The following is a 27,957-nucleotide window of genomic DNA, read 5'->3' as shown; positions in this document are numbered from 1 at the left end:
ATGGGGGAGCGAGTATTCCAAAATTTAAAGACAAGAATATTGCTTTGGGCACAAAGTTAGTGTGGAAACTGTATGAAAATAACTCTTCCATTTGGGCTTCTATCATTAGAGGTAAATACCTTGATTCTATTGAACCTACGAGGATCTTCACCCTTCTAGATCCTCCCAAAGGTTCCAAGATGTGGAACTTCATTATCAAGTGTAGAGAGATTTTGTTACCCAAACTTTCTTGGATAGTGCATGATGGAAGATTTGCAAGATTCTGGGAGGACTCTTGGAACAACTACATGCCTTTGGATAGTATACTAGGACTAGAGGAAATCAAAGCTTTTCTGCAGACTAAATGGGGATACATAGTTAGGGACTCTTTTTATGTTCTCCCTATGAATGGTAAGATGATAGTTAGTGGAAGGTCTTTGAGCATCTCCCAGTACCATAGCACCAAAAAAAAAAATTCGTTGCAAAGCTAAAGAAAAGGTTGATCTTTTATAAAGATGGGTCTGAGAGGATTGTTTGGACCTCCTCTCAATCGAGAGCATATACGGTCAAGGAAGGTTTTAAAGAACTATCTAAACAGGAGCCCCACACTACATTAAGGAAATTCACTTTTTGTTGGAAAGATTGTGGTTTACAAAAGTCAGGTGCATTTGTATGGTTGGTCTTAAAAGGGTGAATATTGACTAGTGATAGGTTAGATTTTCTTAGAATAGCCCAACCTTTCCAATGCATTATGTGTAATAATTTTTTTGAAACATCAGATCATTTGCTCCTTGAATGTGAAATGGTTCAAGAATGATAGCTTTGGTTACTTCATAAAATTTATTGGTCTTCCCCATTGCAGTCTACAGTATCAGAAGTCTTTGAAGTTTGGCCTAGGATCTACACAGAATCTTTTTTTGCAGTAATCTGGGAAGTGGCTCCAACAATCTTGATTTGGAACATTTGGTTGGAAAGGAACATATGCTTATTTAGAAAGGAAAACAATAAGTTATCAGAGATCAAGTATAGAATAGAGTCTTCAATCTCAGAGTTAGTCAATGTCTACACAACAAGGAAGAAGAAACTAAACTCGGTTTTTTCCTCATGGGATGATAGTATATTGAAAAATTGGAAACTCATAAAGCTTCCATTCAAGGGAATTTTGATGTGTCAGAAGGATAGGAGAATTGATAGAAAGGAAATTAAATGGAAACCCCTCAGGGACAATTTTCTAAAACTTAACTTTGATGGAGTTGCATGGGGAAATCCAGGTGTATCAGGGATTGGATGTGTCATCAGGAATCAAGATGGTCTAGCAGTATCAGCAAGTTTTGAAAGGATTCAAAATGACACCAATAATCTGGCAAAGGCTAGGGTGCTGCTAATGGGTATCCCTTTAGCTACAAATTTGAATATTAAGAAACTATCCATAGAAGGGGATTCTCATAACATTATATTATCCTTAATTAAACCACATACTTCTAGCTGGCAGATTGATTATATCCTAGAGGAAGCCAGATAACTTCTATCACTACTGGAAGATTATCAAATTAAACACTACTATAGAGAACCTAGTTCCATGGAAGACATCTTAGAAAACTTGGGATGTGATCAGGATTGAGGAAGAAATTTTTTATCTCCAACAAAGATACATGACGATAAATTGTTAAAAAACCAATTGGAAAAGGACAGGGCTTATATGAGTTAATTTTTTTATCTAATTTCTTGTCTTGTTAGTGTAGGGTTGAACAATGTTGTCGGGATTATTGTTAGGCACACATCCAACCTTGGATTCGTGACATGGCATGCCACTTCTGCTAACTGGGAATTTTCCTATGCTGATGTGTCTTATCATATTGATAGTTAGTGCAGGTATATGGGATGAGCTCAACCAACTCCAAAAGTAGATGGTTTGCACGCTTCTCTTTCCTCTATGCATTTCTCACATGGGGAAAAAGCATGAGAGTTTCCACACAAGGTAATGCAATTTTTCCAGATCGGGATCGAGTTGCCACATGGACACATTTGGTACAAGTACCATCATCTTCAAGTACTACTTAAGAATTAATGCATTTTCTAGTGCTCGTGCCAAAGGTTAATGCATCAATTAAAGGTGCAATCTTTGGTCCTTCAAAGAAGCTTATGTGGATGGCATAGGACAACGTTATTGATATAAATAGTCCATCTCACACAAATTGCAGATTACACAATGATCGACAATGCAAATTTCATAATGATCATCCCTACTGGATGGCCTTTTTATTCAAACCATCAGCAATTGGTTTATTCAAATTTTAGAGGTTTTGGTTTTCTCGGAGGTTTGAAATTGGTAGTAATAATCTCTGTGAATTATTATATTCCATAGCAAGCTGCGAGTATGGCTCTTCATATCAATTTGCAAGGAAGAACTCACAACATGGGGTTGTATGCGCAAGTCCATCCACTGATAATTTCAGATACCTTTGTTGTACCATGTGGAAGTGTGGAGTAGGCAATGCAGACGATCATAAGAGAAGAATGACTAAATGCAAACCCGGTGGCCTTCCCCACCATGGTAGCTTCGAGGTTGGCTTCAATGGTCATGGACCTATCTCAGTCAAAGGATTACACAAGACTGATTATGGGGGACTTCGTCCATTCCTTTGCGTTCACCTAGGAATAATTGAATTCCCAACTAAGCAGATATGACATGTTTTCAGGGGACATCTGGTGGGGGGGATTTTTAAATAGAGAATATTTCTTGTTTGACTTTGTACCACGTTCGGTCCTCCTATCTTTCATTTATGGTTTGGGGTATGCATCTCCTCATCCCTTTCTTCAATGGGTTCAACATAATGCTCATCAGATTGGTGAGCCTCTTGCTACAATTTTAATGGCTAAGTTCAGTGCTTTTTGGGTTCTCTGTGAGCATGGCCTAGTTGATCCTCATGGATTCATCTCCTCATTTCCTCTTCCAACAGACACAAACTCTTCATAAGGATCAGAGATCATTGCTTGAAAAAATCCTGTCAGATTTCCAAACTCGGTGCAACACAATCTCGGGATGGTTGTATCTTCTTCGACAATTTTGTAGCTCTTTTGATCCGCTTACTTTTGAGCTAAGATGCTTGTAATAGTGCATTAAGTGTTCAAGGCAGGCTAGCATCATTGGTAGTATCCCTCTTACAGTTTAGGGTTTTTTTGACTGATTCATGCTAATCTTTCTTTCATAGCATGATTTTTTGCTTCTCCAATCATGCAGATTGGTCTTATCTAGATGTTCTTAGTGAGTTTCAAGTTAGGAGCAGTATCTATATCTTCTCTTTATTCTCTATATGTAATTATTTCCCTCTCATATCTAATATATTATAGGCTCAAGCCTTTTGTCAAAAAAAATAAAAATAAAATGGTGGGATGGATTAGCAGAATGAAATATAAACAAATTATTTAATTCATTTATATAGTAGAAGAATAAAGACTTTAATTAATTAAATATTTTCATATTTAATTAATTATCTCCAAATCAAATTTTTAGTGTATACATTTTGCCCCTCTTTGAAGCGATGTGTGACAAGGCATCAATTCAAATAAAAATTCAGTTGATACCCCAGACATACTAGATACTGATAAAAATGTTGATATTTGCCCGAGGCTCCAAAAAATTACGTGGTAATACGTGTATGCCCCCTTGGAAGATGAATCAAAGAATTTGATGATTTTTAGGAATTTTTTTGAAATTTTTATGATTTTTTATTTTGCGACAATTTCCAAATTTTTAAATTTGTCTGATCGATTCATCTCCTGATAAATTTTTTGAAACAATGCCCTACCAATTGATTAAATTGATTTTTGAAAATAATGAGATAAAACCTCCCACTTAAATGACCTTTTAACCCTCCTTTTAAGTAAAAAGGTAAAAGTCATTTTCACCACTCATTTCATTTGCATTTGAGAATTTGAAATTTTTTGAGCTCTGAGAGACCATGGCTATTCCTCGATGAAACCATCGATTCGAGGGCGTGCGTCGGGATTAGTGACCTCCAGAGTACGGACCGCAGTACGTACACCGAGAAAACCTAGCTTTGTATGATTTTCAAAAATTTTAGCATACTTTTTGGATTTTTTGTGCAAATTTTCTTGTTTTAGCATTTCAAGTTGGGGTTTTGGCGTTTCTAGTTAGGATTCTAGCATTTTAGGATAAATTAGTGGTCCTGGTCATTAGGTTAGGGTAAATTAGCGCCCTTGACCTACAAGTTAGCATTTATGGTTACTGTTTTAGCATTTTTGGCAAATTTATGTTTTTCGTCTGTGATTTAGTTCTATAGGGCAAAGATTTAGCACTTTCGATAGATTAGCATTCGCAGTCCAAGTTTTAGTGCTTTAGGTAAGATTTTTCCAAAATTTGCTTGGAGCAGATAGGCTAGTGGAATGGATAAGTGATGATATTCTAAATGAGATTCCAAATCTTATAACAAATGAGGACAACCAAATGCTTTGGGAACAAACTTAGTTGGAGGAAGTCAAAGTTGCAACTTTTCAATTAAATCAAAACAAAGCTCCAGGGCCAGGTGGATTTAAAACACTAGTCTTTTAGAGATGTTGGGATTTCATGGGAAGTTGTGGAAGAATCAAGGAGGAAAGGATTGATTTTTAAGGACCTAAACAACAACAATATTGCGCTCATCCTCAAAAAGCAAGAGGTACATAATTTTTCTAATTTTCACCCTATTTCTTTGTGCAATGTTATTTATAAAATTGTCTCCAAAGTAATCTCCAATAGATTAAAGAAGCTTCTTCCTAAGATCATCTCTTTGGAACAAAGTGGGTTTGTTCCAAATAGGAACATAGTTGTTGGGATCATTGTTGCACATGAAATTATGAATTCAGTAAAAAATCTTAATTCTGTAAAAAATCTTAATTCTAGAAGCATGATTTTGAAGTTGGATATAAAAAAAGTGTATGATCATGTACAATGGAGGTTTTTCATGTTATTTTTGAAGAAATTTGGGTTTGGGGAGAAATGGTTCAAATAGGTTTTTGGATGCATATCAAGCCCAAGATATTCTGTCATTATTAATGGATCTCCATGCGGATTTTTTGAAGGAGGGCATGGGTTGCGTCAAGGTGACCCTCTATCACCATTTTTTATTGTTATTATGGTAGATGTTCTTAGTAGACAAATTTATACAATGAGAAGTAGTTAGAGATGGCAGGGGATTCGTGTGGTGCAATCTCTTCCCCCATCCACCCACTAATTATTTGCAGATGATACCATATTATATGGAAAATCCTCCTATGAAGAACCAACCATTCTAAAGTATTGGATAGATACTGTAAAATTTTTGGTCAACATGTTAACAAGGAGAAATCTAGATTTTTTTTCAATAATACAGGTCTGACCGCACAAAGGAGGATTATCTCCATTTTGGAGTTTGGAATAGATGTTCTACCCACAACCTATCTAGGAGTGCCCTTGTTCATGAGACCATCTAAGAATACCCTATGGAATGATACAGTTGCCAAGTGTGGGAATAAAATGGAGAAATGGAAAGGAAGATGGTTGACATTAGTAGGTAGGCTAACAATGATTAAGTCAGTGTTGAATGCTATCCTGATTTATATGATGTATGTTCTTGAGATGGGGAGCAAAATGGAGCTTGATTTATCCAAAAAAATGCAAGACTTTCTTTGGGATGGTGCCATTGATAGACATAGGATCCCATTGCTAGCATGGGATATTGTCAGACATCCAAAATGGGCAGGAGGGGCAAGAGTGAAGGATTTGAAAACTCATAACAAGGCTTTTGTGGATGTATAAAGACCTAAAGGCGATATGGAGCAAATTGCTACAACATAAATATTTGGACTTGGAGGAAGAGGAGAGGATTCTAACCATAGCCAATCCACCCCATGGTTCAGCCATATGGAATTTTATGCTGAAAAATAGAGACATAATCACTGATCATTTGTCTTGGAGAATTAATGGTGGGAGGAAGGCAATTTTTTGGATGGATTCATGGAATGGGTATTGAAGCTATTATCAACTTACCAATGGCTGTGATCAGAGACATTTTGGTTCCAGTAATAGGAACCAAAGTTAGAGACTATTTGATGGTAGTATTGGAAGATGGGATAATTAGAGCTAAGTGAAAGAATTTTGATTCCATCGATATAGGGCTCAAGGAAGAGCTACTTTAAAAATAGATGGGTTCTCATTAGTGAATTAGAGACTATCGACGATTGTATTGGAAGATGGGATAACTAGAGCTGAGTGGAAGAAGTTTAATTCCATCGATATAGGGCTCAAGGAGGAGCTACATGTTGTTTTTAAAAATAGATGGGTTCTCATTAGTGAAGGCAAGGATGAGATCTTTAGGTGTGTTGTTAAATCCACGAACTATACCCCTGAGGTTAGGTATGAGGTGATGAAGATTGATCAAACTAGGTGCGAATGGAAGATAGAGTTATGTTGGCATTCGTGTATTCTACCCAAAGCAGGGGTTTTTTCATGGCTAGCAGTGAGAAATAGGGTACTTACCGAAGATATACTGATGAAGATAGGGATGGTAGGGCCATTTAGATGCGCTTTATGTCAAAAACAAGAAGAGATGATGGACCATCTTTTTGTCCTATGTGAAGTAGTGCAAGAGTGTTGGATGCATATCAAGAAGAAATTAGGATTTGTTGGACCCCTTGCGAATAATTTTAAGGACATATTTTCTTCATGGCCTATGCAAAATAAAAGTTCTCTATGGGAGGGATTATGGATAGCTAGTCTGACAATGCTTGTCTAGACATCATGCAAAGAAAGAAATAATTGCATTTTCAATGACAAATGATCAACTTTGGAAGGCATTATTGGAAAATTTTGAGGCACCAATCTATGAACATATGAATGCATATGTAGCCTCCAAAGAAAATATGGTATATTCGTCATGGGATGACCGTATGATGAAGGAGTGGTCATTATTAATTTTTCCAAAGAATGTACAGGTGGAGAAAGGCACTTCTAGAAATGAGGTGAAGGCTCAAACTCAACTTCGATGGAGCCTCTAGGGATAACCTGAGCCCTTCAAGGGCATGTTTCATTGTTTGAAATGAGAGAGGTGAGATGGTGTGGGCAAGATCGGTAAAACTATCATTAGGAAAGAAACAATGAAGTAGAGTTTGCAACACTTATGTATGGATTGGCATTATGTAAAAAAAAAGATTATGGCCGATAGATGTTGAGGGTGACTCAATGAACGTGGTGAGAGCCATCACTACTGGGTTAGTGCCAAGCTTGAGTATGAAAATATGGACTGAGAAAATTAGGGACATATTATCTGATTTTGAGTACAATATATGTCACGTCTATAGGGAGGCGAACACGTAGGTAGACTTGCTAGCCAAAATGGTGGTCGAGCAAGAGGAGGATATGATCGTATAAAAAATTCTCGAAACATGAGAGAAAGTATGGAGAAATTGTCCTTTGGATGACAAGTGAGAGGAAATGAAGGCCCTGAATGACTACTCTCAGAATAGTTATATATCCTACCATACAATTTAGGAGATTTATCTATGATTTCTTGGAATTTGGGAGTATCTAGAGAGTTCAGAAGGTGCTTTAAGTAGAGGGGGATTGTGGAGGGATGCATCCAAACGTGGCAAAACAAAGAGTTAAGATAACAAGATGTGGGTGTAACTGTGATAAGGAGTTGATTGAGGATCAACTCAAGGAGATTTTTGTTTATGAAGGGGATGTGGCGGAAAAAGCTCTAAAGGATATTATTGACTCTAATAAGTGGGAGGGAGAGCATAAGCACAACAACAACATTATGGAGCTATTTGTGTACAACATAGCTAGGTCCATGACAAATTATGAGGCCACAGAGAAGGTGATTAGGAAGATGGTAGTGCTGGATAGGGTGGGAGGCAGCTGTGGTGCCTTTGTACACATTGGATCCTGTAGCTCATGAGGGACGTATTGCAAATGCTTTTGAGATTAGGAGGTGTTGAAGAAAGCAGAGGTTGTGGACACCATCAAGGTGCTGAGGGATGGCATCATGGATAACAACATGGAGACTTTTGAGTACACATTTTCTATAAATGGGCATCTGTTTGAACCATCACAAATTGAGAGGGCAAATGAGGTGGCTGAGGCTATCAGAGTTTTGATCTTCACAATCTATGAATGAATGTAATCTCTCAAGATTTTTAAGAAATAATGGAAGGTAGCTACCTCTAGGTAGCAGTTTGAAAAAAACAAAAAACAAATAAAATAAAATGAATAAACCTTAGCAATAAACTTAATTGAATTATTTGAATAAGTAAAAAAGTAATTAATATGAATAAAGATGTTTCTATAATTTCAATTTCATGATATTTCTAAAATTTTAGTACATAAATAACTTAAGATTATGTGAAAAGTATCTTTTCATATTTATTAATACTGAAGCCCAATTAATCAATTGGTTTGCACCAATCAAAAGTTATTTTTATTTATTATTTCAAAATAAAGTTGGTTTTTGTAAAATTGAGATTTATATTTTTAAATTTAAGATATTGTAAAAATTATTTATCTACATATGATTGGTTTAAAATTTTTGGTGTTATAGGAGCAAATTTTTAGGAATGATAGATTTTTCAGGTTTTTTTTGGATTTCTTTGCATTTAAAAAAAAGAAATGTCTATTTTAAATTATTTTTCATTTTTTATTATTTATAATATTACTAAAATCTGTGTGTGTGTGTGTGTGTATATATATATTTTAACAATTCTTTTTTATGTCAAAATATAGATAATAATAAAACCAATTATAAGGATTTGATTCAATTTAAATTACATTAAATGAAAAACTAAATACAATTAAAATAGTTTTTTCATTTTAGCCCAGATTAATAGTTATTTTATTAAGATCAATTATAACTAATATTACATAAATATAATTAAAAAATATAATATTACACTACAAATTAATAATTAAATTTAAGATTAATTTTATTATTATAATTATATAATTTTTAAAATTAAATTAGTATTATGATTTTAAGAAAAATATATATTTTTAATATTAAAGTTATTTATATTATTTTATTAAAATAAGAGTTATAGTTAATATTACATAAATATAATTTTACTAATATAATTTTAAACCATGTACAACTAAACAATCTTGTTATCTTTGTTGATTTGCACATACTATATGTTTTGTAATTTTTGTATCTTTTGTGATGCTGGGATTATATGTTGGTCTCCTATGCAATCTCTATCTCCGTCTAAATGTAAGTAAAGGTCATGCAGACAGGACTGTCTATTCCAGCCTTGGCCTATTGGGTTTTTTGCTGGGGGACTTTTGATTTTCGGCTGTAGTCTTTCAGCCAATATTTTGTAACTTCTGTTTATGATACTTAATCGAAAAAATATATAATTTTAAAATAACATTCACAATTATAATAATTAAAAATTAGAACAAATATTTTTATTACAATAGTATGACGACAAGTACTCGCCATTATGTGGCATTTGTTTTTGTTTCAAAATAAACTTACTTTTATAGATTCAATAGAAAATTAATGTTCCTATTAAAAATGTTCATTGATTATTTCAAAAAAAAGTGAAATTCTTTTAATTGGAAAGATATTATCCTCATACCAATGCTATAAAATAATTAAAGGTTTTCAATTCTCAATTACATAATGTTTCTAAAATTTAATTACTTAAAAGAAATTAAGATTCCACCAAAAGCATTTTTTTATATTTATAAATATCAAAATGGTATCAAAATTATTATTTTTAAGGGGTGACCCATTTTCGTTGGGTTGGTGTGCTCACGGATTTGAACAACAATAGTGTTTGACACCTTAAAAAGTGCCCATTACTGATTAAAAAAAATAAAATTTTAAAATATGTATTTGTTTCCTTTACATTTAATTCTCAATTCCATGATGTTTCCATAATTTAATTATTTAAAATAAATTAAGATCATATCAAAATTAACTTTTTATATTTATAGCTATGAAGACAATAATAAAATTATCATTTTGAAAAAATCTATGAAAGATCTATTTTTGAAGTTCTATAAAAAAGTATTGAACGATAATTATTTATATATTATTTTATTAAAATAAGGGTTATAGTAAACATTACATAAATATCTAATATAATTTTAAAATAACAATGATTCAAAATTATAATAATTAAAAATAAGAACAAATATTTTTATTACAATACTATGATGACAAGTACTTGCCATTATGTGGCACTTGTTTTTAAATATCCATTACTTCCCTTCACTTTCAATCATTATTTTCACGATGTTTCTATAATTTAATTACTAAAAAATAATTAAGATTATATTAGAATTAATTATCCATATCTATAAATATGAATATAGTAAGAAAACTATTATTTTTGAAAAAAATTGTAATTTAAGATTTATTTCTTCCTATTATATATAATTTTTTATAAGGTCCATGAAAGTGAATCAATATGTTCTTCCTATTATATATAATCTTTTATGAGGTCTATGAAAGTGAATCAATATGATTAGCAAAGAAAGTGAGAAAACATATTTATATCTTTCCATGAACAATAAAAACAATTCAACACTAAGGCTTGACACGTGATGAAGGATGGTGAAATTTCCTGATCTTTGCATATACATAGTATTGTACATCATTAAAAAAATGGATCATGAAAATTACAGAAATATTAATTTAGAAACTATCATGTAATTATTATAAAATTCTTACAAATTTATTTAGGTGATATAATTTTTCAAATTAAATTTTTGAATCATACTATAATCTATAAAAAAGAAAGAAAAATAGACTAAGAGGTCCCTTGAAATATTACCCTAAACCAAATTGAACCTAAATCATAAACTAAATCGACACTTAACTTTAACACTTAACCAAATCAAACCCTAATCCTAAAACAAATTTAATTATAACCCTAACTCTCAATTGAACTCTAACCTTGATCTAAATTAAGTATTAAACCTAATTAAACTTTAACCCTAATCATGAACCAAAATCTACCATAAACCTAAAATTAAATCAAATTGAACCTTAACCATAAATCTAGCTAAATAATAAATCAAATTTAACCCCCAACTCCAACCCTAATCCTAATTAGACCAAAATGAACCCTAACACTAAACCAAATTGAACTCTAACATTAATTCAAGTGGAACCCTACACCAAATTCTATTTGAAATCAAATTCAAACTTAACCTATACCAAATTGAGCCCAAACCCTAAATCAAATTAAACCCAAATCTTTAGGTCATGGAGAATCCTATTGAAGATATAGAAATAATCACCTTGAAAACCAAATAAAACATTGAACCAAATCGAACCCTAACCTTAAACTTAAACCAAATTACACATTAAACCAAACCGAACCCTAACTTCAACACTCAAACAAAATGAACCTTAACCCTAAACATTGAATTGAGCCTTATACTAACCCCATTTTAATGATTTTTTAATCAAATGACAATCCTAATTATTGTCTTATCAAGTGATCTCATTTTTAATTAATATGTCCTCATTACATATTTTTAAACTAATATAATCCAATCCATCATAAATCTAAAACTGAATTAAACCTTATCCCTAACACCAAACGAAATTGAACCCTTATACAAAACCAAATTGAAGGGCCTAACTCTAAACCCAAACCTAAATTGCACTCTTACACTTATAAAACCTTAACAAATTAAATAGTAACCTTAGACCTAATTGAACAATAAATTAATAACGATTAAATCTTAAAGCCATCATCATAGAGTTGATCTACTCTAAGGTTTAGAGCATTTGACTTTCCAAAATCTACCGTCATGTTGGATGAGTTTTTAGAGTCATTAGATTCAATTAAGTAATATTAAATAAAAAAATAAAACCATGTTATAAATGAAATGATAAAATATTTAGTTTTGTATTTGATATGATTGAATCATGAATTATGATTGATTAATTAACATAATAAAAAATATAATACAATTAAAATAGTGATAAGGAAAGAGCATAGAGCATAGTGATTAATGGATTAAGAATGATTAATTATTCATATGAAAGAAGTATTTTATTAGATTCTATTGCTAAGTTGTAGGTTTTATTACATTCAATTTCTTGTAGGTATATCTATCTTGAAAAATAAGGTTTTCAAGACTCAATTGATCAATGCAATGTGGTCTTTATATCTATTTTAATCATTTTTAAAAAGTAATTCTTGTCATTGATCTATATTTATGAATGCTAAATTTTCTAAAATTTGATATCTCTTGATGTTCTCTACATGAATTTTATTTATAAAATATATGTATGCTAGTTAATATTGTTTGAGGAGAAGAGTTTAGTTCATGACTTGATTATCGACGTGGTGTCTTTATCTTGCACTCTCTCATATAGTTTCTTTGCATATTCTAACCACTTAAGATCCATGATGTTATTCTCTTTAATTATGTCTCTTTGGTACAACTCTCTCCAAAAACCGCTTTAGATTATACCTCCAAACAAAATCAACTATTTTCTTCTAGTTTGTATATAGACCTCTTTTTTCATTCTTACTAGCTTTACATATTTCTTTGTTATTGTCCCATATTTTGACTCATTCTTCATCATATCATAATTTATGGGAAAACTATTCTTACTACTTCTCTTAGACCTAGACCTTTTGCATGAATTGAATATCTGGAAGATTATTGAAGTTGACTTGTGGTTCCTATTGTTTCTTTGCTTGAATTGACCTTTTATTTGAGTGCAATGAAATAAAGTGACTAGAAATATTTAATTTATCTATCGAGTAAATAAGATCTCGCAATGACGCCACTTTGATCAAGAGTAGCCCTCTTCTAGATCTCATACATCTAAGAATTATATGAGAGTACAATCGAATTTGCCATTCTAGAAAATAGAAAGATTAGATTTCTGAACTATCTTTTATACAATACTAGAACTCGCGCATATACAGGCTCTGCAGAAAACCATATTTATCGGGGGCAAAAATAAAGATATGCAGGGAACAGCGGCGATGTTGCCATCGCGGGAAGGCTGGGGCTTTCCGTAGGGGAGGAGCCGCTGGCAATGTCGATGGCGCCTCTTCCTTCATCGCTAATAATTTCAGAGCGGGAGACGCCAATATACGCTTTGCCGTCCTTAAGAAAGGCCAATCAACTTCTTCTGGAGATTTCCGGACTCGCACCTAGACTCTTAGAGGTTTCCAGTGTGTAGCCCATTCGCCCATTAAAAAATATCGCAGGTTTTTTTCAAATTTAGGGTTTTGAGAATTGCGGGTTTTAAAGATATTGGTATTTGATATTTTAAGCTTTTCTATGATTGCTGGTAGCATAGCGTTTCAAGGAATTTGTACCCATATATAGATTCTTATGTGCCGATAGAATTATGGTTTTTTTTGGTAAATTTCGGCTTCAGTATTACGGTTTGCTGTGACATAAACTTAAGAGAGTTGAGGATGGGACACATCTGTCTACCAATTGAGATTTAACTTGTGTTTTATTAGCCACATAGAGTTATGGCTTCAAGGCGTTTCATAGAAAACTGATAATCCGTTTGCTCTCCCTTGTTACTTGAAGCAATTTCTGCTTAATGCCACTCTAAAATTTTCAGAATAGTTAGTTCTTTCAGATTTTAGCAAGAAATTCCATTCAATTTTCCATCATTAATAGTGAACTCCAAATTTTAGGCAGACTTTGTAGATATTTTAACATTTTAAGTGAACTCAACAGGTCGTTAAAATCTCTCTAAACACATCTTGTGCAATAAAAACATGTCCAAAGTAGCAATGTAGCTCATTTAACATGAGTGTAGCCTGGTCATCCCTTTGCCACAACCTTGCAGGTGATACTCTGGTCAAGAATTAAAGTCTGCGATTTTTTGGAGGAATTGATTCAGGAATATGCTGATAATTAGAAATAGATTCAATTTCAAGCCATTGTACATCAGTTGATGTCTTTCAATTTCCAGAAAAATATACTATTTTAAGACCATTTCATCGTTCTAAACACAAATGGAACATCTGAAAAAAAAATCTTCAGGACCCATGATGATGTCTTGGAATCCCTTAATTTATGCATTCCAATAAGATCTTTAGGATGCAAGAGCCGACAAAGATGGCACATTTGTCATAAAAGTCGACTCATTCCTAGAGGATGGACTGGCTCTTGACTCTTGGTGATCAGATTGTTGTTGATTGACTTGTCCAAGATGTACCATAAGTACCCATTCTCTGCTGCAATTCATTTGCAATTATATCATTTCACTGCTGCCTGCAACAGTAACAATTAGATTGTGATCATTTCATAATATATCTTTTCAATTAATCTCTGTAGTTGAATTCTCATGAGATAATCCTTGATGCATTATTTCTTGATTTGTCATTTTGCCACTCTGGTTTTGAGTGTTGTGTTGTACATATGACCACAATTATTTGAGACATTTTGTTGAAAATTTCACATGCCATCACTGTAGCTGCACATTCAGCGAGGCATTTTGTCACACAGTTCATGTGGCTAACTTTGAGAAGAAATAATAAGCTTTCCACCATGATAATGAAAGACGCCGACTTACAAATACTTGCAAAAACTTTACAGCGAATGAATTATCCAACGAAATCATACAACTCAGAATTTTTTCCTCACGAGTTTAATGCATTAATACAGTAGCAATCAGTAGTTCAGAAAAAAAATACCTCAATACAATCAATTCCTTGTCAACACTTACATGAATGTGCACAGTTAAGGGCCGCAACTTACAGGTGACAATTTTCGTTCACAAGTATAGTAAACTCCCAAGGTGTCATGAATTGATTTGTGACACACAGGTTGAGTTACATGAATGGTTCTGTAGATTGCAAGAATGCTTCTTTTCACACACAGACCTCTTGCAATGATCTCTTTCTCAGTTCCTGCACATAGGCTGTTCACCATGTCCTTGGAAAGCCCATTCAGATCTCTCAAATTTCAATAATGCTCGACTCACTCCAGTGAATTTGTTCTTTCCTGTAGACTGTGCCTGTGAGAAGGATGTTGGGTGCCAATGCAGTGGCGCCCAAACCTTTCCAGTGGCAATTCCAACACTTCGCTTATGGTATTCGATCTTACCTAACCTTGCCTCCTTGCACCCGTCTTCTCTTCTGCAGAGCAACACTACAATGACTCTGATCCCCAAAAAATCAGGGCTGAAGAAGGTACAGCAGAAAATATCAGTGAACTCTAATGCTGTGTCTAGCAATGTATCAGCTCCCAGACAAGAAGAAATGGTAAATTCGTTCCATAGATTATCATAATAACAAACCTGCAAATTAAACTCTCAGCAAACATAAATATTTCATACACCAAACTTTAGCAATGAATAAGCTGATACAAATCACTAAATAATATTATATCTCAATGTAGTTAACCTCCAATGTGGGGCACTTCATTTCATAGAAATATTCATGTCATTAATAATTAAGCTCACAACTATAATATCTACTTATTATGCTCGATACAAATTTTAGCCCTTACCAAATGAAAATAGCTGGACACCTTAATATCTCCCTTTATTGAACCGTCCTTTTATTAATCTCTGCAGAATTAACTGCTTCACAATATAAACCAGATAGCCAATATGAAAAGCAATATCAAACCCCTCTTAATATATCCCTTGCAGCATATGGAACTTATGGATTAATAAAAATGATAGCCACCAATGACTAAAATACTAAAATAATAATATTTAGAAATATATATAACTTATTTTCCCAAACCACATACAGATATGAAATACCTCAACTGAGGAAATACCTTTATTACTGGAACTTCTGCAAATCTGTCTCCACAGCAGACTTTACAAATTTGGCTCAGCTGTGAAGTCCAATGCGAATCCACTCCCAAGAAGAGTCAGGTTTTCGTCCAACCCTTCTATCGCTCCTGAAGGTTTTCCTCTCCAATAATCATCAGTTGTTAATCAAATCCAAGCATGCCTTGCTGCACCTAGCCAACCTCTGTATAAAGCACTCCCGGAAACATTTAGAAGATTAGGCTGACTTAAATATTTGATATTATTTGGAGAACTTTATTTAATAAAGTGACATTTTATTTTTCACTCTATTTTATAATTTAATCAATTAATTAAAGTCATCCTTAAGAAATTAAATTAATTTTTGAACAATTCAATTAATTAATTCAACTAAGCCACTTTATGAAAATTTGGGAACATTACAGATAATTAGGTTTTGTTGTATCTACAAGGTTATGAGAAATAGCAGAGATCACAATCTAAATTAATCTTTGAACAACTTAATTAATTAATTCAATTAAGCCACTTTACGAGAATTTGGGAACATTATAGATGATTAGGTTTTGTTGTTTGTAGTAATGTACAAGGTTATGGGAAATAGCAGAGATCACAATATCCTTAATATGATTACTAAGAAACATTGAAATTTGTGTAACCAAAGCAAATGTTATCCAAATGATTGCATTCAACATCACTTGCTGCAAAAACCTCCGATACACAATTCTTGTTATCCCAGAATTGGATTGCTTGTTAGTTTTTAATTAGGGTGAAGTGAAGAGCGGATTCCAATTGCCTAAGGCAACATTGGAATCCGCCCTTAAGGGCTGGGCCCTTTACCTTAAAAAGGTAACGTGCACCCTTTAGGGCTGGGCCCTTCTCATACGCCACTCCTCAATAGGGCCGACCCCATAACCCACACATCATGATACGCCTCTCTCCAAATGAAACGTGTGAAAGGGAAAAAGGAATTAATAAATAAAATGTTTATTGCAAGCCAACCTGAAGGTTTACTGCCAAAGGAAAGATATATATATGAATCAAATCATTCATTTATAGAATACACATAACAGCGAATTCTGTCTGCAATTAAGAGGTGTGAAATACATCAATTCAAAGGCGAATATCTTCAAAAGTGTGAACTCCATTAGCTTCCTTCATTGTTATCTCTGCTGTTAGGGGAGTGCTCTCTATCATGCAATCTGACAGTTTAAGGACCTGCTGTTCTGAAGTTGGTCACAGTCATCAGCTGAAGACGCACATTTCATCCATCTGCCATTCAAAGTCAAATCCTTGGTTGCTGGTTGGTACAATCAAAGGCAGATCTGAAACTGGTTAAGAGGCAGATCTGAGACTACTGAAAACTGAAGATGCCATTAGCCCTAAGGGTAAACTGAGATAAGTATTGTAATCAGAATATTAGTCATAATCCATAATCAGATCTGAGGATCTTTTCTGGTTGGGTTTTTCCTCCTAGGAGGTTTTCCTAGGGTAATAAGTGTCTTATTCATCTTTGGTTACTTTTCTGTTTGTTCCTAAATCTGAAACTTACTAAATCTAACAGCAAACTATCTGAATTAAAGGTTAATTCTGTTTTCTAAGTTTTCTTTATTAATCTGAAAGCTCAGTTACCGGTTCTTGCCAAAAATGGCCAGGTCCTGGTCCTGGTTCGAGCCTGGTTCGACCTAGGTCCCACCCAGGTCACCCAGGTTGAACCCAGGAGGGCCCGGGTGAACCCAAGCCCGTGGGTTCTTGTTGACGTGTATTTTGTACACAATCATACACAGAATAAAATACCCAAAGGCATCTTATCCTCTCTTGAATAAAGTCTTTAACTGCTGAAGATATCGCAAGAAGGATCAGTTAGGGTGACTCCAATGTTCTTTTTAGTAGGGTCTCTACGTGTGGATAAGCACCAGTGGTCGTTGTGATTGCTGTGTCATCAAGGGGCCTTACGTTTCCGAAGAATTTCCTAAACTAAACAAGTTCTCAAAAAATATCAAAAGAGTAGGGTTTGCAAGAGATCTAGTATAGTCTAACCCTAAGAATGACTCAATGTGAACGAGACTTGGCAAGATTCTACCAATTTCAATATTGCCATAAAATAACAACTCAATTGAAATTGATGCGATCTTCTAAGGTAACAAATGATTTTTCAATACATCAAAGATCAAGGACACTACCACGAAGGCACATATCCAAGATACAACAACTATTGAAGGTTTAAACGATTCAAGTTTATCCAGTTGACCACGCAAGGCGTTCCTACAATCAGCAAGAAGCTAGTGGTTTGGAAAGTGAATCCTACCAAAGATCAAGTCCAACACTTTGTCCTTCGAACTAAAACACTACCTTGATTGAGAATGATTCAAGAAAGTGAACAACCATGAAGATAACCACAAGAATAGCAATAAAACACCATAACTTCAATATTTTATTGATCTCAAAGCCATCATGTACAACAATTGTTTGAAATTCCTTCCTCAAAGCTCAATCTTGCTACAAATCAAATTGCTAATCTCTAATATCTCTCTAATTCTTTAATACATCATTATTACAAAATGAAAGAAGTGAGGGTATAAATAGCATCCTCAATTACAATGAATGGTCCAGATCGAAAGAAGATCAATGGCCAATATTATGACACCTAAACCCTAATTAGGGTTTATTACAAATAGCCCCCTTTTTACTGAACAATATTAAATGCATAGCCAAATATTAAATTTGGCACAAAAATCTAGGAGACATAGACCAATAACAATTAAGGTGCCATGCCATCTATAACAACCTCTCATCTAGAATCTTATTCCCTTTCCAATGCTCCTTTTTAGCATATGCAACGAATCTAGATACGATTCCCTCGATCTCAGCAATTGGAATCTCGGGAAGATTCCTCATTCTTTCTTCTAAGTGGATGACCTGATCAAATGCCTTGAGAAGAGCAGCGTCCCATCCAGGTTCAAGTTCTTTGGTCTTCTCAATCAGGAGCATGGTAGCAAACATCTGGTCCCGTTGCTCATCTGTGATAACATTAGCATCCTTGCAAAAGATGACCCTGACTCTATCCTCCAATTCCTGCAAATCCACATCTGTCTCAACCTCGATCCTCCTGCCAAGAATGGTACGTAGTACCTCAAACACTCTGTCCTGGATCGGGTGGATAACCTCCTCAACATGATTGCACCTAGTACTGATGTCCTCGAAGAGAACTTCCTTCATCTGGAGTAAGGTTTACCACTGAAGCAAACTATGAGGTCCTCCATCCATTATTTTTTCCTGTGCTAGGACCTTCCTTGATGTTTGTCTGATTACTTGTAAGACAGGAATGATAACATCTTTAGTATGAGCAAAGGTGGCTACCGTTATCATCAAGTTGTGGATGATCTCAAGAACCTGGATAGCTCTATGAATGGTCTGCATCATCCTTGTTGCAAATTCCATGGCAATTGTATGAGATTTGTCAATCCATGAGCTCATAAGCTGGACCAAACTCCAGACTCTCTCTGCCTCACCAATTGATTGAAGAGGAAGTGCCTGTACGGGTGATCTTGCTGGATCCTGACGTCCTAAAGGCTGATTGAGATGGCTGAAATATGTTTTCCATGCACCGACCTCTCTCTCAAGCTTTCTATTTTTCTCCATTTCTTCTCTAAGCTTGTCTTTCAATGCCTCAAATGAATCGGTGGCATCATCTAGTGTCTGCTCGGCTGTGAGTGGACCAAGCTCAAATGTCTCTACATCATATTCTTCTGCGAGGATCTCACCTTCATACTTGTCCATTGCCGGTGTAGCTATCTGCAATTTTCTGGATCCAGTCTCATCTTTGATCATCTTGGACATCTTAGTAGCCTTTCTCTTCTCTGTCACTTCCTGGGAATGTCCAACAAGGCTCTCTAAATTAATCACATTGTCCTCGTCCTCGATCACAATCACCCTTGTTAGTCTTTCCTTTAACCAATCTGGGATGGCAGATCTTGTTTCTTTAACTTGTATCTCCTTAGGCAATGTTTCTTCTTCTCTGGGAGGGGATGTTACTTCGTTATCTTCCCTATCTTCATGTAGCTCATTATCTTGGTGAGATCCACCTGGTGACCTTCGAGGTGCCTGTCCTTCTTTATCGTTCTGTACCATTGATTCCATAGACTCCTCTATCTCAAATGTCCTCTTCTCCTGTCGAGAAGATGTGTCGGATGAAGGATCTCAGTTGGCCTCTTGCTTCTTCTTGGAGGATTCTCTTTTCTCAAGTCTCTCTTTCCTCTTCGAGCCTCTTGGATGGAGATTGCCTTCGCTTACACTTCGAAGGTTGCCTTCACTTGCATTTCTGGGATTAGGATTACCTTCGCTTACACTTGCTCCACCTTCAGCTGGTCTCTCCTCCAAAGTGAAAGTCATAGCTATGCCTTGCTCTCTCAACTTCTGATGCTGCACATCAACCCATCTGCGAGTACAAGACAAAACTGGAGCCATCAAAGCATCTAGATCCACAACCTCGGGCTCATTCCAATCTAACCTTATTGCTTTGCTTTCTCGATCATAGGATGATTGGAGATGTCTGCCACTGTCCTGAGCTTGGTCGGCCACTCTGTAAATCTTGCATTTCCTGATGAAATCCAAAGGCAATCTAGAATGCATCTTTCTTTTCACTTCAAGATCATCTAAGAGATTCATCATAAAATCTTCTATCTGAAACTCATTCTTATATTTTCTACCGACTGTCTCCTCTATATATCCATATGGATCAAAGCTCTCTCTCAAGGCAAAGAATGAAAATGAATACAAAGCTAACTCCTTCTCTGCGTCATCCATGGCTAGAGCATTAGGACATACCTCAACTGAATTGCCTAATATGATAGGTACAGGAACTCCATTCCCATGTCTGTGTCTGAATGCCTACGCATAAGCTGCCAACTGTCTAGTTACCTCAAGTAACACAATTCTGTCTGTCGGATAGGCAACATGTATGGAGGTGAAGGACATCCATGGACTCTTATATAAGTAAATTTCGGAAATTGGATAAACCAAGCACCGTACCTCTTTACTAGCTCTTGTGCATCCTGTGATAGCCTATTGTGAATTCCGCCTTGCAACTTCCTGGTGATGTTCATCGTGAAGGTATCATTAACTAACTTGTAGTTATTTCCTGGCGGATGGTGCAAGTGAACGTAGGAATCACAGACTCTGACCTTGTCGGGTCTTCTTCCAATCACTCCTCTGTGAGGTAGTCCTGCGTACTCAAAGCTCCTGATCAAGGCATATATGACGTATGAACTCATGTGGAAGGACTTGGTAGCCTTGAGTCTCCTTAGCTGTACATCCAAGCAATGGCTAATCATTCTAGCCCAATGAATTGTTCCTTTTCCCTGAACTATCACTTGGATGAAGTAGAACATCCACTTCTCAAAATAGAAGGCTTGAGGGGCTCCTGTGACTCGGTTGAGCAGTGTTATCAAATCTCTGTACTCCTCCTGGAAGTCAATCCTATGTGGTGTGTTCGGGATCTTGCTCAGGCGAGGACGACTCTTAAGTAACCAGTTCTTGTTGATGATGCTTAGGCAAGCATCTGGATCATCTTCGTACATGGACCTGGCTCCTTCTATGCTTTTGTATACCATATCTCTGTGTTCCGGAAGATGGAAAGCCTCACTTATAGCCTCCTCTGAAAGGTAAGCCAAAGTGTTTCCCTCCTTGGACACGATCGTTCTGGACTGTGGATTGTAATGGCGAGCACACTCGATCATCAACTCATGGCACTGGACTGCTGGAGGGAAGCCGGCCGCCTTAATGATGCCACTTTCAATTATCCTCCTGGCGACAGGTGATGGCTTGCCAATGTAAGGGACCTCTCGAAACTTCTTCGTACTGAAGTTGCCCAAGTTGGTATCTCCAATGTTGCTCCACTTAGACACGATCTTGGTCTCCAATTCTTCATTCTTTTGATCTTCCTACATGAGAGCTGGATGACTGGTGGATGCTCCCGCCTTCGGGGTCGCCATTGTAACACCTACACAACATTTCATAATAAGTAATAGATTTTGCAATGTATAACTATAGATTAGAGATTAAATTTAGGAAACCTCATGATAAGTCCTTGAGTTATCATTTCCTAAATGCGATTGAGCTACTGAAATTTCAAAATTTCAAAATTCAAAATTTCAAGATTAAGACTATGACGATCAAAATTCAAAATTTAGACAAAAGGAAGACTTCGCCATACCTTTCTTGAGAGCTAACTCTAAAAAGATGCAAAATAAGGAAACTCGCCTAGGCAAAATCGAAGTCTGAAGTTTTCAACGTGATCCTCCTCTAGCAAAGGCGTCTTCCTTGTCAATTCCACCACCCTTGGGGTCTTCAATGTGATGATGGCAAATTCGCTCCACTTCAAACCAAGTTCGCACTACCTTTGATGAAATTTCGCACTTTCTCCTTGATGAAATTCGCACTTCTCCTTGTCTTCTCCAAATCGCATGCAAATGAACGCTTAAAGGATGATTGAATGATGTTTAAAAATGCAATAACTCACCTCTCCTTTATAGGCGCTCACCACCTTAATTACCTCTAGGCCGACTTTTGGAAATAAGGCAATTAAAACAAATTTTAAATAAAAATTAAGGCCGACTTTGTTAAAATATGGAAAATAAAACCCAAGCGCCCTAATTTATTTAAATAATTAATTAATTTAATGCCTTCATTTTTAATAGTTTCGATTTTTAAAGGCAAAATTAACTAATTAAATGTCTTGCGCGCACTTATTAAATGCCCATTTTATCGAAATTTAGCATTTAAAATAATTCAAAAATGTTGTTGGCGCCAAAATTTAGGAGATGTAAAGAGGTACAAACCATATCGCTCTGGTCCCTGGCTAAGGGATAGGAGCGAACTTACATTTTGCCCTTGATTTTCTCGCCTTTTACGTTTAAAACCACATCTCTTATGTTGAAACTGGCCATTTAAATAAGAACCCTGAACTTGATTAATTCAATGTTGTAGACGAAAGCCCCTTAGATCATTATCGCCTTAGTCCCTGGCTGAGGGACAGGAGCGAACTTTGCATTTACTCCTTGGTCTTCGCCTCTTTAATCACTAATTTATATCACAAGGCAAGTAACGACTTTATTCTTTTATTCCACGCATACTTGTCTTTCACAAGGCAAATTTGATATTTGAGTGTTTATCGCCCTGGTCCCTTGGTGAGGGACAGGTGGTGAAAGACAAGGCATACTTGTCTTTCACAAGGCAAATTTGATATTTGAGTGTTTATCGCCCTGGTCCCTTGGTGAGGGACAGGAGCGAACTATGAATCCTAGCTCAAATTTGTCATCCTTTAACCTTCACTTCTTGTTTATCACCTTTCAAATGATATCTTCAACCTTGTATAACTTTGCTTTGATGTGATCTAGGAAAAAAAATGATGGATTTTGTGAATATCGCCCTGGTCCTTGACTGAAGGACAGGAGCGAAATTTGCTTCTTTGCTCAATTTAGTCGTTTTTGATGTTTGGTTCCTTGTCCATCATCCTCTCAAAGATATTTTCGACCTTGTGTAGCCTCGCCTTGACAAATTTTTTGAAAGAACTGACAAATCCAATGAATATCGCCCTGGTCCTTGACTGAAGGACAGGAGCGAATTTTGGTCTATGGTGTAAATTCTCCATCATATTGATATCAAATAGTCTTCAAGGCGTAGAATGATGTCCTTTATTCCGTCTTGAACGTATGAAATGGGAGTGACATTCAAAATTTAAGCACATTTGACTATTTCGCTCTGGTCCCTAGGAGAGGGACAGGAGCGAACTTGGGCATTTCCATCACTTTTGGCGGTCTTTGCAACTTCATTCTTCGTCGAGGCGTTCCAAACATCACTGCCTCCTTGTACCTTGACTTGGAGTGATTTAAACTTGGAGGGAAATGTTAGATAACCTTGATTTTGCCCTGGTCCCTGGCTGAGGGACAGGAGCGAACTTGCACTTGTAGGCTCATTCTTGCTTTGCCAATGTTTAAAACTATCTTCAATTGATCCGCCATGCTTCCCTTCACTCATCCTTGACATGGAATTTGCTTCATCTTGGCGAGAAATTCCCCTTAGGAAGAAATCGCTCTGGTCCCTGGCTGAGGGACAGGAGCGCCTAGGACAAGATAAGCTTCGTTTGGCGTCTTGCAATCTTTAAAATATCTTCAATGGATTCGTTACGCCCTCTTTGTTTGCCTCAAACTTAACATTCACTCGCTCTTCGCCCGAAACTTGCCTTATAAGGAAAATCGCTCTAGTCCCTGAGAGAGGGACGGGAGCTATCACTAAAATTCGCCCTGGTCCCTGGGAGAGGGACAGGAGCGATTTTGCTTCTAGGGCCAATTTTCCTCATGTTGGCACTTTCAAGTTATATTCAACTGATAAAATGTACCTCCTTTGTTCTTCTCAAATCACGAAATCGTTCAAATCCTTCAAGGGCAAGACAATTTTGGATTTTAAGCTCCGGTCCTTCAGCGAGGGACAGGAGCGATTTTTGTTCCTGGCACATTTCTTTGTTTGCAAATTTCTTCAAATTATATTCAATGGACAGAACATGCCTCCCTTTATCTCTTCCAATTCGAAAATCGTCTTGATCCTGCAAGGACAGTGAAATTTTGAGAAACAAGCTCCGGTCCTTCAATGAGGGACAGGAGCGATTTTTGTCCTTGATGGCAAATGTTCATCTTTTCTTGCAAACGACTAAGTCTGGACGCTCCATCATGTTTATTCCACCTTCCATCATGTTCTTAACGCTTTAGTTTGATCAAAATGAGGTCAAAATGGCCTAGGCAAGATATTTCGCCCTGGTCCCTGACTGAGGGACAGGAGCGATTTGGCCTAAAACTCCAAAAATTCGCCATTTTCAAATCTCAAAATCTTCAAAGCTTCCAATTTACGTTCAACTGCATCTCCTGGCGACCCTGCACAAGACAAATGAAACAAATTAACAACCAAGATGCAGAAAATTATGATTTTCGCCCTGGTCCCTGACTGAGGGATAGGAGCGAACTTGCTTCCATAGGGCAAAATATCAAGATTTTAAGGCTTCATTCACGTCACAAGGCAAAAATAAGCTATTTCCAATACTCGGGATCAATTATCAAAATTTTCAAAATTTGGTCAAAATCATTCATTCGAACAAAAGTTCACAATCCCATCATTAACACTTAGGCAAAATTTGGACTCGCATTCGAAATTCCGACTGAACCTAGACCAACTTTCTTGACTGCTGACAGATTCACCTTATTTCAAAATTGCATCTACGCGAGGATGCTCAATAGCTCTCAAAATGGATTGGACCCTGGCCTAAAAACACTAAAATGGAAACCCTAAGGCTTGACCCTAGTCCAGATGACTGACTCACTAACCCAAAACCCTAAAAAGAACAGAGAGGAGGACGAGCAAAACGAGCAAAAAGAGCAAAAAGAGGGGGTCCCCATTTTAATGGGGCGATGTGTGAAATGGTCACAATAGTTCCCAAAAACGGGGCCCACGGGTTAGAAAACAAAGAAAAACAATTAAAAAACAATTTTTTTAATCTTATTTTAACATTTTGAAACTTGAAACTTGAAACTTGAAACTTGAATATTATCTTTTTTGCAAATTATGAATATGATATTACATTTATGATTTACGATATATCAATAACAGAATATTTATTGGCATTGGCAATTATGGATTTATGATTTATGATTTATCTGTTATCATTATGTATCATTGTATGGGAAAGTTACATTGTATGTTTCATATTTGTATGTTTGAACTGTGAACATATATAATTTTGATGATTGAAGTTTGAACATATATATATATATATATATATATATATATAAAATTAAAAAATATATATATATATATATGTACGGACGAACCCGTACCTGTACCCAATTTTTTTTTTTTTTGGCTGAATCCACGAATCCGTACCCAAATCCGAACTTGAATCCGAACCGGAACCGGTAACTTAGTCTGAAAGTATAAAATTAACATTGCTTTCATGTCCTCTTAAAGTTTGTGCTTCTGGTCCCCAAGTTGGGTATTATTATTACCTTCAAGGGCTAAATGTCAATGTTGTATGGGAACAATAGTGACATTCTTTCATTGTTTTTAATTTTCTCGATTGCTTTGTTTATTTAAATTCAAAACTTTAAAATCTGGAATTAGAATTGGTCAAGAAAGGTGCCTTTATCATTTCTATACATAAGTATCTCTATATCTTGCAAATGCATAATCGTTGGACTTGTTCTCGAGACAGAAACCAAAACCTTGTAAAGAGATCACTGTTAAATTTCGTGATCAGATTATCATAAACACAGGATGAAACAAAATTGCATACACAGAACACACATATACCCTGGGAAAACCTTCCTCTTGGAGGAAAAAACCCAGCAACAAGATTCAAATCTGATTATATTAATGTCAGAAGATAATCAAATACAAATTCGCCCACCTAGGGCATGACAGAATTGACTTATCTGAATCACAAGTTCTGATTTGAACTTGACTGAATCTCCAATCAGATGTAGGGCAGACCTTAGGGCAGATCAGTCTGATATAGTTCGCACAGCAAGAGGAGCTTCTTGGATCAGAAGTCTGCCGATCTGCCAGAATGTGAATTCGCTGTCACTCAGAATGTGTTAGCTGACTCTTGGAGATTATTCGCTGACTTCAACATTGAATTCGCTGGCAGAGTGATATTCGCTGATGAAGTGCTGATTATTGTATATGAAATTGATTACAATGCATTGATTATATAGGAGGTACAAGCATTATATCTTGCCTTAGTCGGCTAAGGAACTTGGCGCGAAAATATAATGCTTTGAGTTTAAGCTACATGAATAGGTCCATGCTTTCACACGTTACATTTGCATTTGCCCTTTGTGTGTTTTATGTGCCTAGGTGAGACCAATCTCCAATGGTCACAAGTTACATTATAGCAATCGATTTTAAATTATTACAATTCAAAATAAATAATCCGATCTAAGCTGTTTATTTCAACACTCCCTCTTAGCTAGGGAGGATTATACCATATTGTAATAACATATCATGGACCTTTCCATGAAATCCATCTTGCATTGCCCGCAGAGGATGGATCCACCTTGCATTGCTCGCAGAGGGTGGAAGGTTTTTTTTTTTTTTTTCTCAACCTTCTCCCTGAGAAGGATTCAATGTCACCTTGCATTGCCCGCAGAGGGTGGAAGATGCAACTCAATGCATCACTGAGACTGAGACTCCCTCTTAGCCAGAGCTGTGTTCTCAACAACTCCAAGTCTCTCTTTGAAGTACTTAAACTTCACTCGAGCTAGAGGCTTGGTGAGAACATCTGCAATCTATTCATCAATTCTGATATATTTCAGTTGAATGGCACCCCTTTGTACCATATCACGAACATAGTGATAATGAGTTTCCACATGTTTTGACCTATCATGAAACACAGGATTAGCAAACATTTTAATACAACTCTGATTGTCACAATGAATGACTGTGGGTTCCTAAGGTTGTCCAAACAACCCAGCAAGAAGCTTGCGAAGCCACTGCTTCTCTTGACGCCACACTTGACGCGATGTACTCAGCTTCTGCATTACTCAATGCAACTGAGGACTGTTTCCTGTTGGCCCAGGAAATCACAGCAGAACCCAAACTGAAACAGATACTTGAAGTGCTCTTTCTATCGGTAACATTTCCTGCCCAATCAGAATCAGAGTAGCCTTCCAAGGTGATGACAGTGTTGATTGGATACTTCAACCCGTAGCCAACTGTGCCTCGCAAATATCTCAAGATATGCTTGGCTACAACAGGATGAACATGCTTCGGCTTGTTCATGAACTGGCTGAGGGCACTCACTGCATAACAAATATCCGGTCTAGTGTTAACTAGATACATCAAGGATCCAATCAACTGCTTGTACTCCGATGGATCTACAAAATCAGAGTTAGCTGCAGATAAACTCAGTTTCTTCAAGTTAGTTTCCATAGGAGTAGACATAGGTTTACAATCCATCATACCAAATCTTTTCAATATATCAATGGTATATTTTCCTCAACTAAGAGTAATTTCATTAGATCTTTGCCATACTTCTAAACCTAGAAAGTAATGCATTAGACCTAGATCCTTCATTTCAAATTCAGTGGTTAATTCTTTCTTACATCTAATGATGAGACTATCTTCACCAGTTTGAAATAAATCATCCACATATAACACTAGAATTAGCATT

The 27,957-nt window shown here is 35.9% G+C and overlaps 1 protein-coding gene and 1 long non-coding RNA gene across 2 annotated transcripts in view; one reads left to right on the top strand and one right to left on the bottom strand.

The window, feature by feature from the left end:
- The first annotated feature begins 12,750 nt into the window (after nucleotides 1-12,750).
- LOC131040722 (mediator of RNA polymerase II transcription subunit 4) overlaps nucleotides 12,751-27,957 on the top strand; it is a 30,172-nt gene continuing 14,965 nt past the window's right edge. The window contains exon 1 of the mRNA XM_057973671.2: nucleotides 12,751-13,167. Coding sequence (XP_057829654.2) covers nucleotides 13,029-13,167 — 139 coding nt within the window. The 5' untranslated portion in view covers nucleotides 12,751-13,028. The remainder of the gene's footprint in view (nucleotides 13,168-27,957) is intronic.
- LOC131040723 (uncharacterized) overlaps nucleotides 14,558-27,957 on the bottom strand; it is a 32,970-nt gene continuing 19,570 nt past the window's right edge. Inside the window, exons 2-4 of the long non-coding RNA XR_009372696.1 lie at nucleotides 15,749-15,948; nucleotides 15,470-15,542; nucleotides 14,558-15,257 (exon numbers count right to left, since the gene is read on the bottom strand). This is a non-coding gene — a long non-coding RNA (uncharacterized LOC131040723). The remainder of the gene's footprint in view (nucleotides 15,258-15,469; nucleotides 15,543-15,748; nucleotides 15,949-27,957) is intronic.

Source organism: Cryptomeria japonica, chromosome 5 (genome assembly GCF_030272615.1).
Source record: "Cryptomeria japonica chromosome 5, Sugi_1.0, whole genome shotgun sequence".
Classification (NCBI taxonomy): Eukaryota; Viridiplantae; Streptophyta; class Pinopsida; order Cupressales; family Cupressaceae; genus Cryptomeria; species Cryptomeria japonica.
The sequence above is the reverse complement of the archived record's forward strand: the minus strand, read 5'-3'. Positions and strand labels throughout refer to the sequence as shown.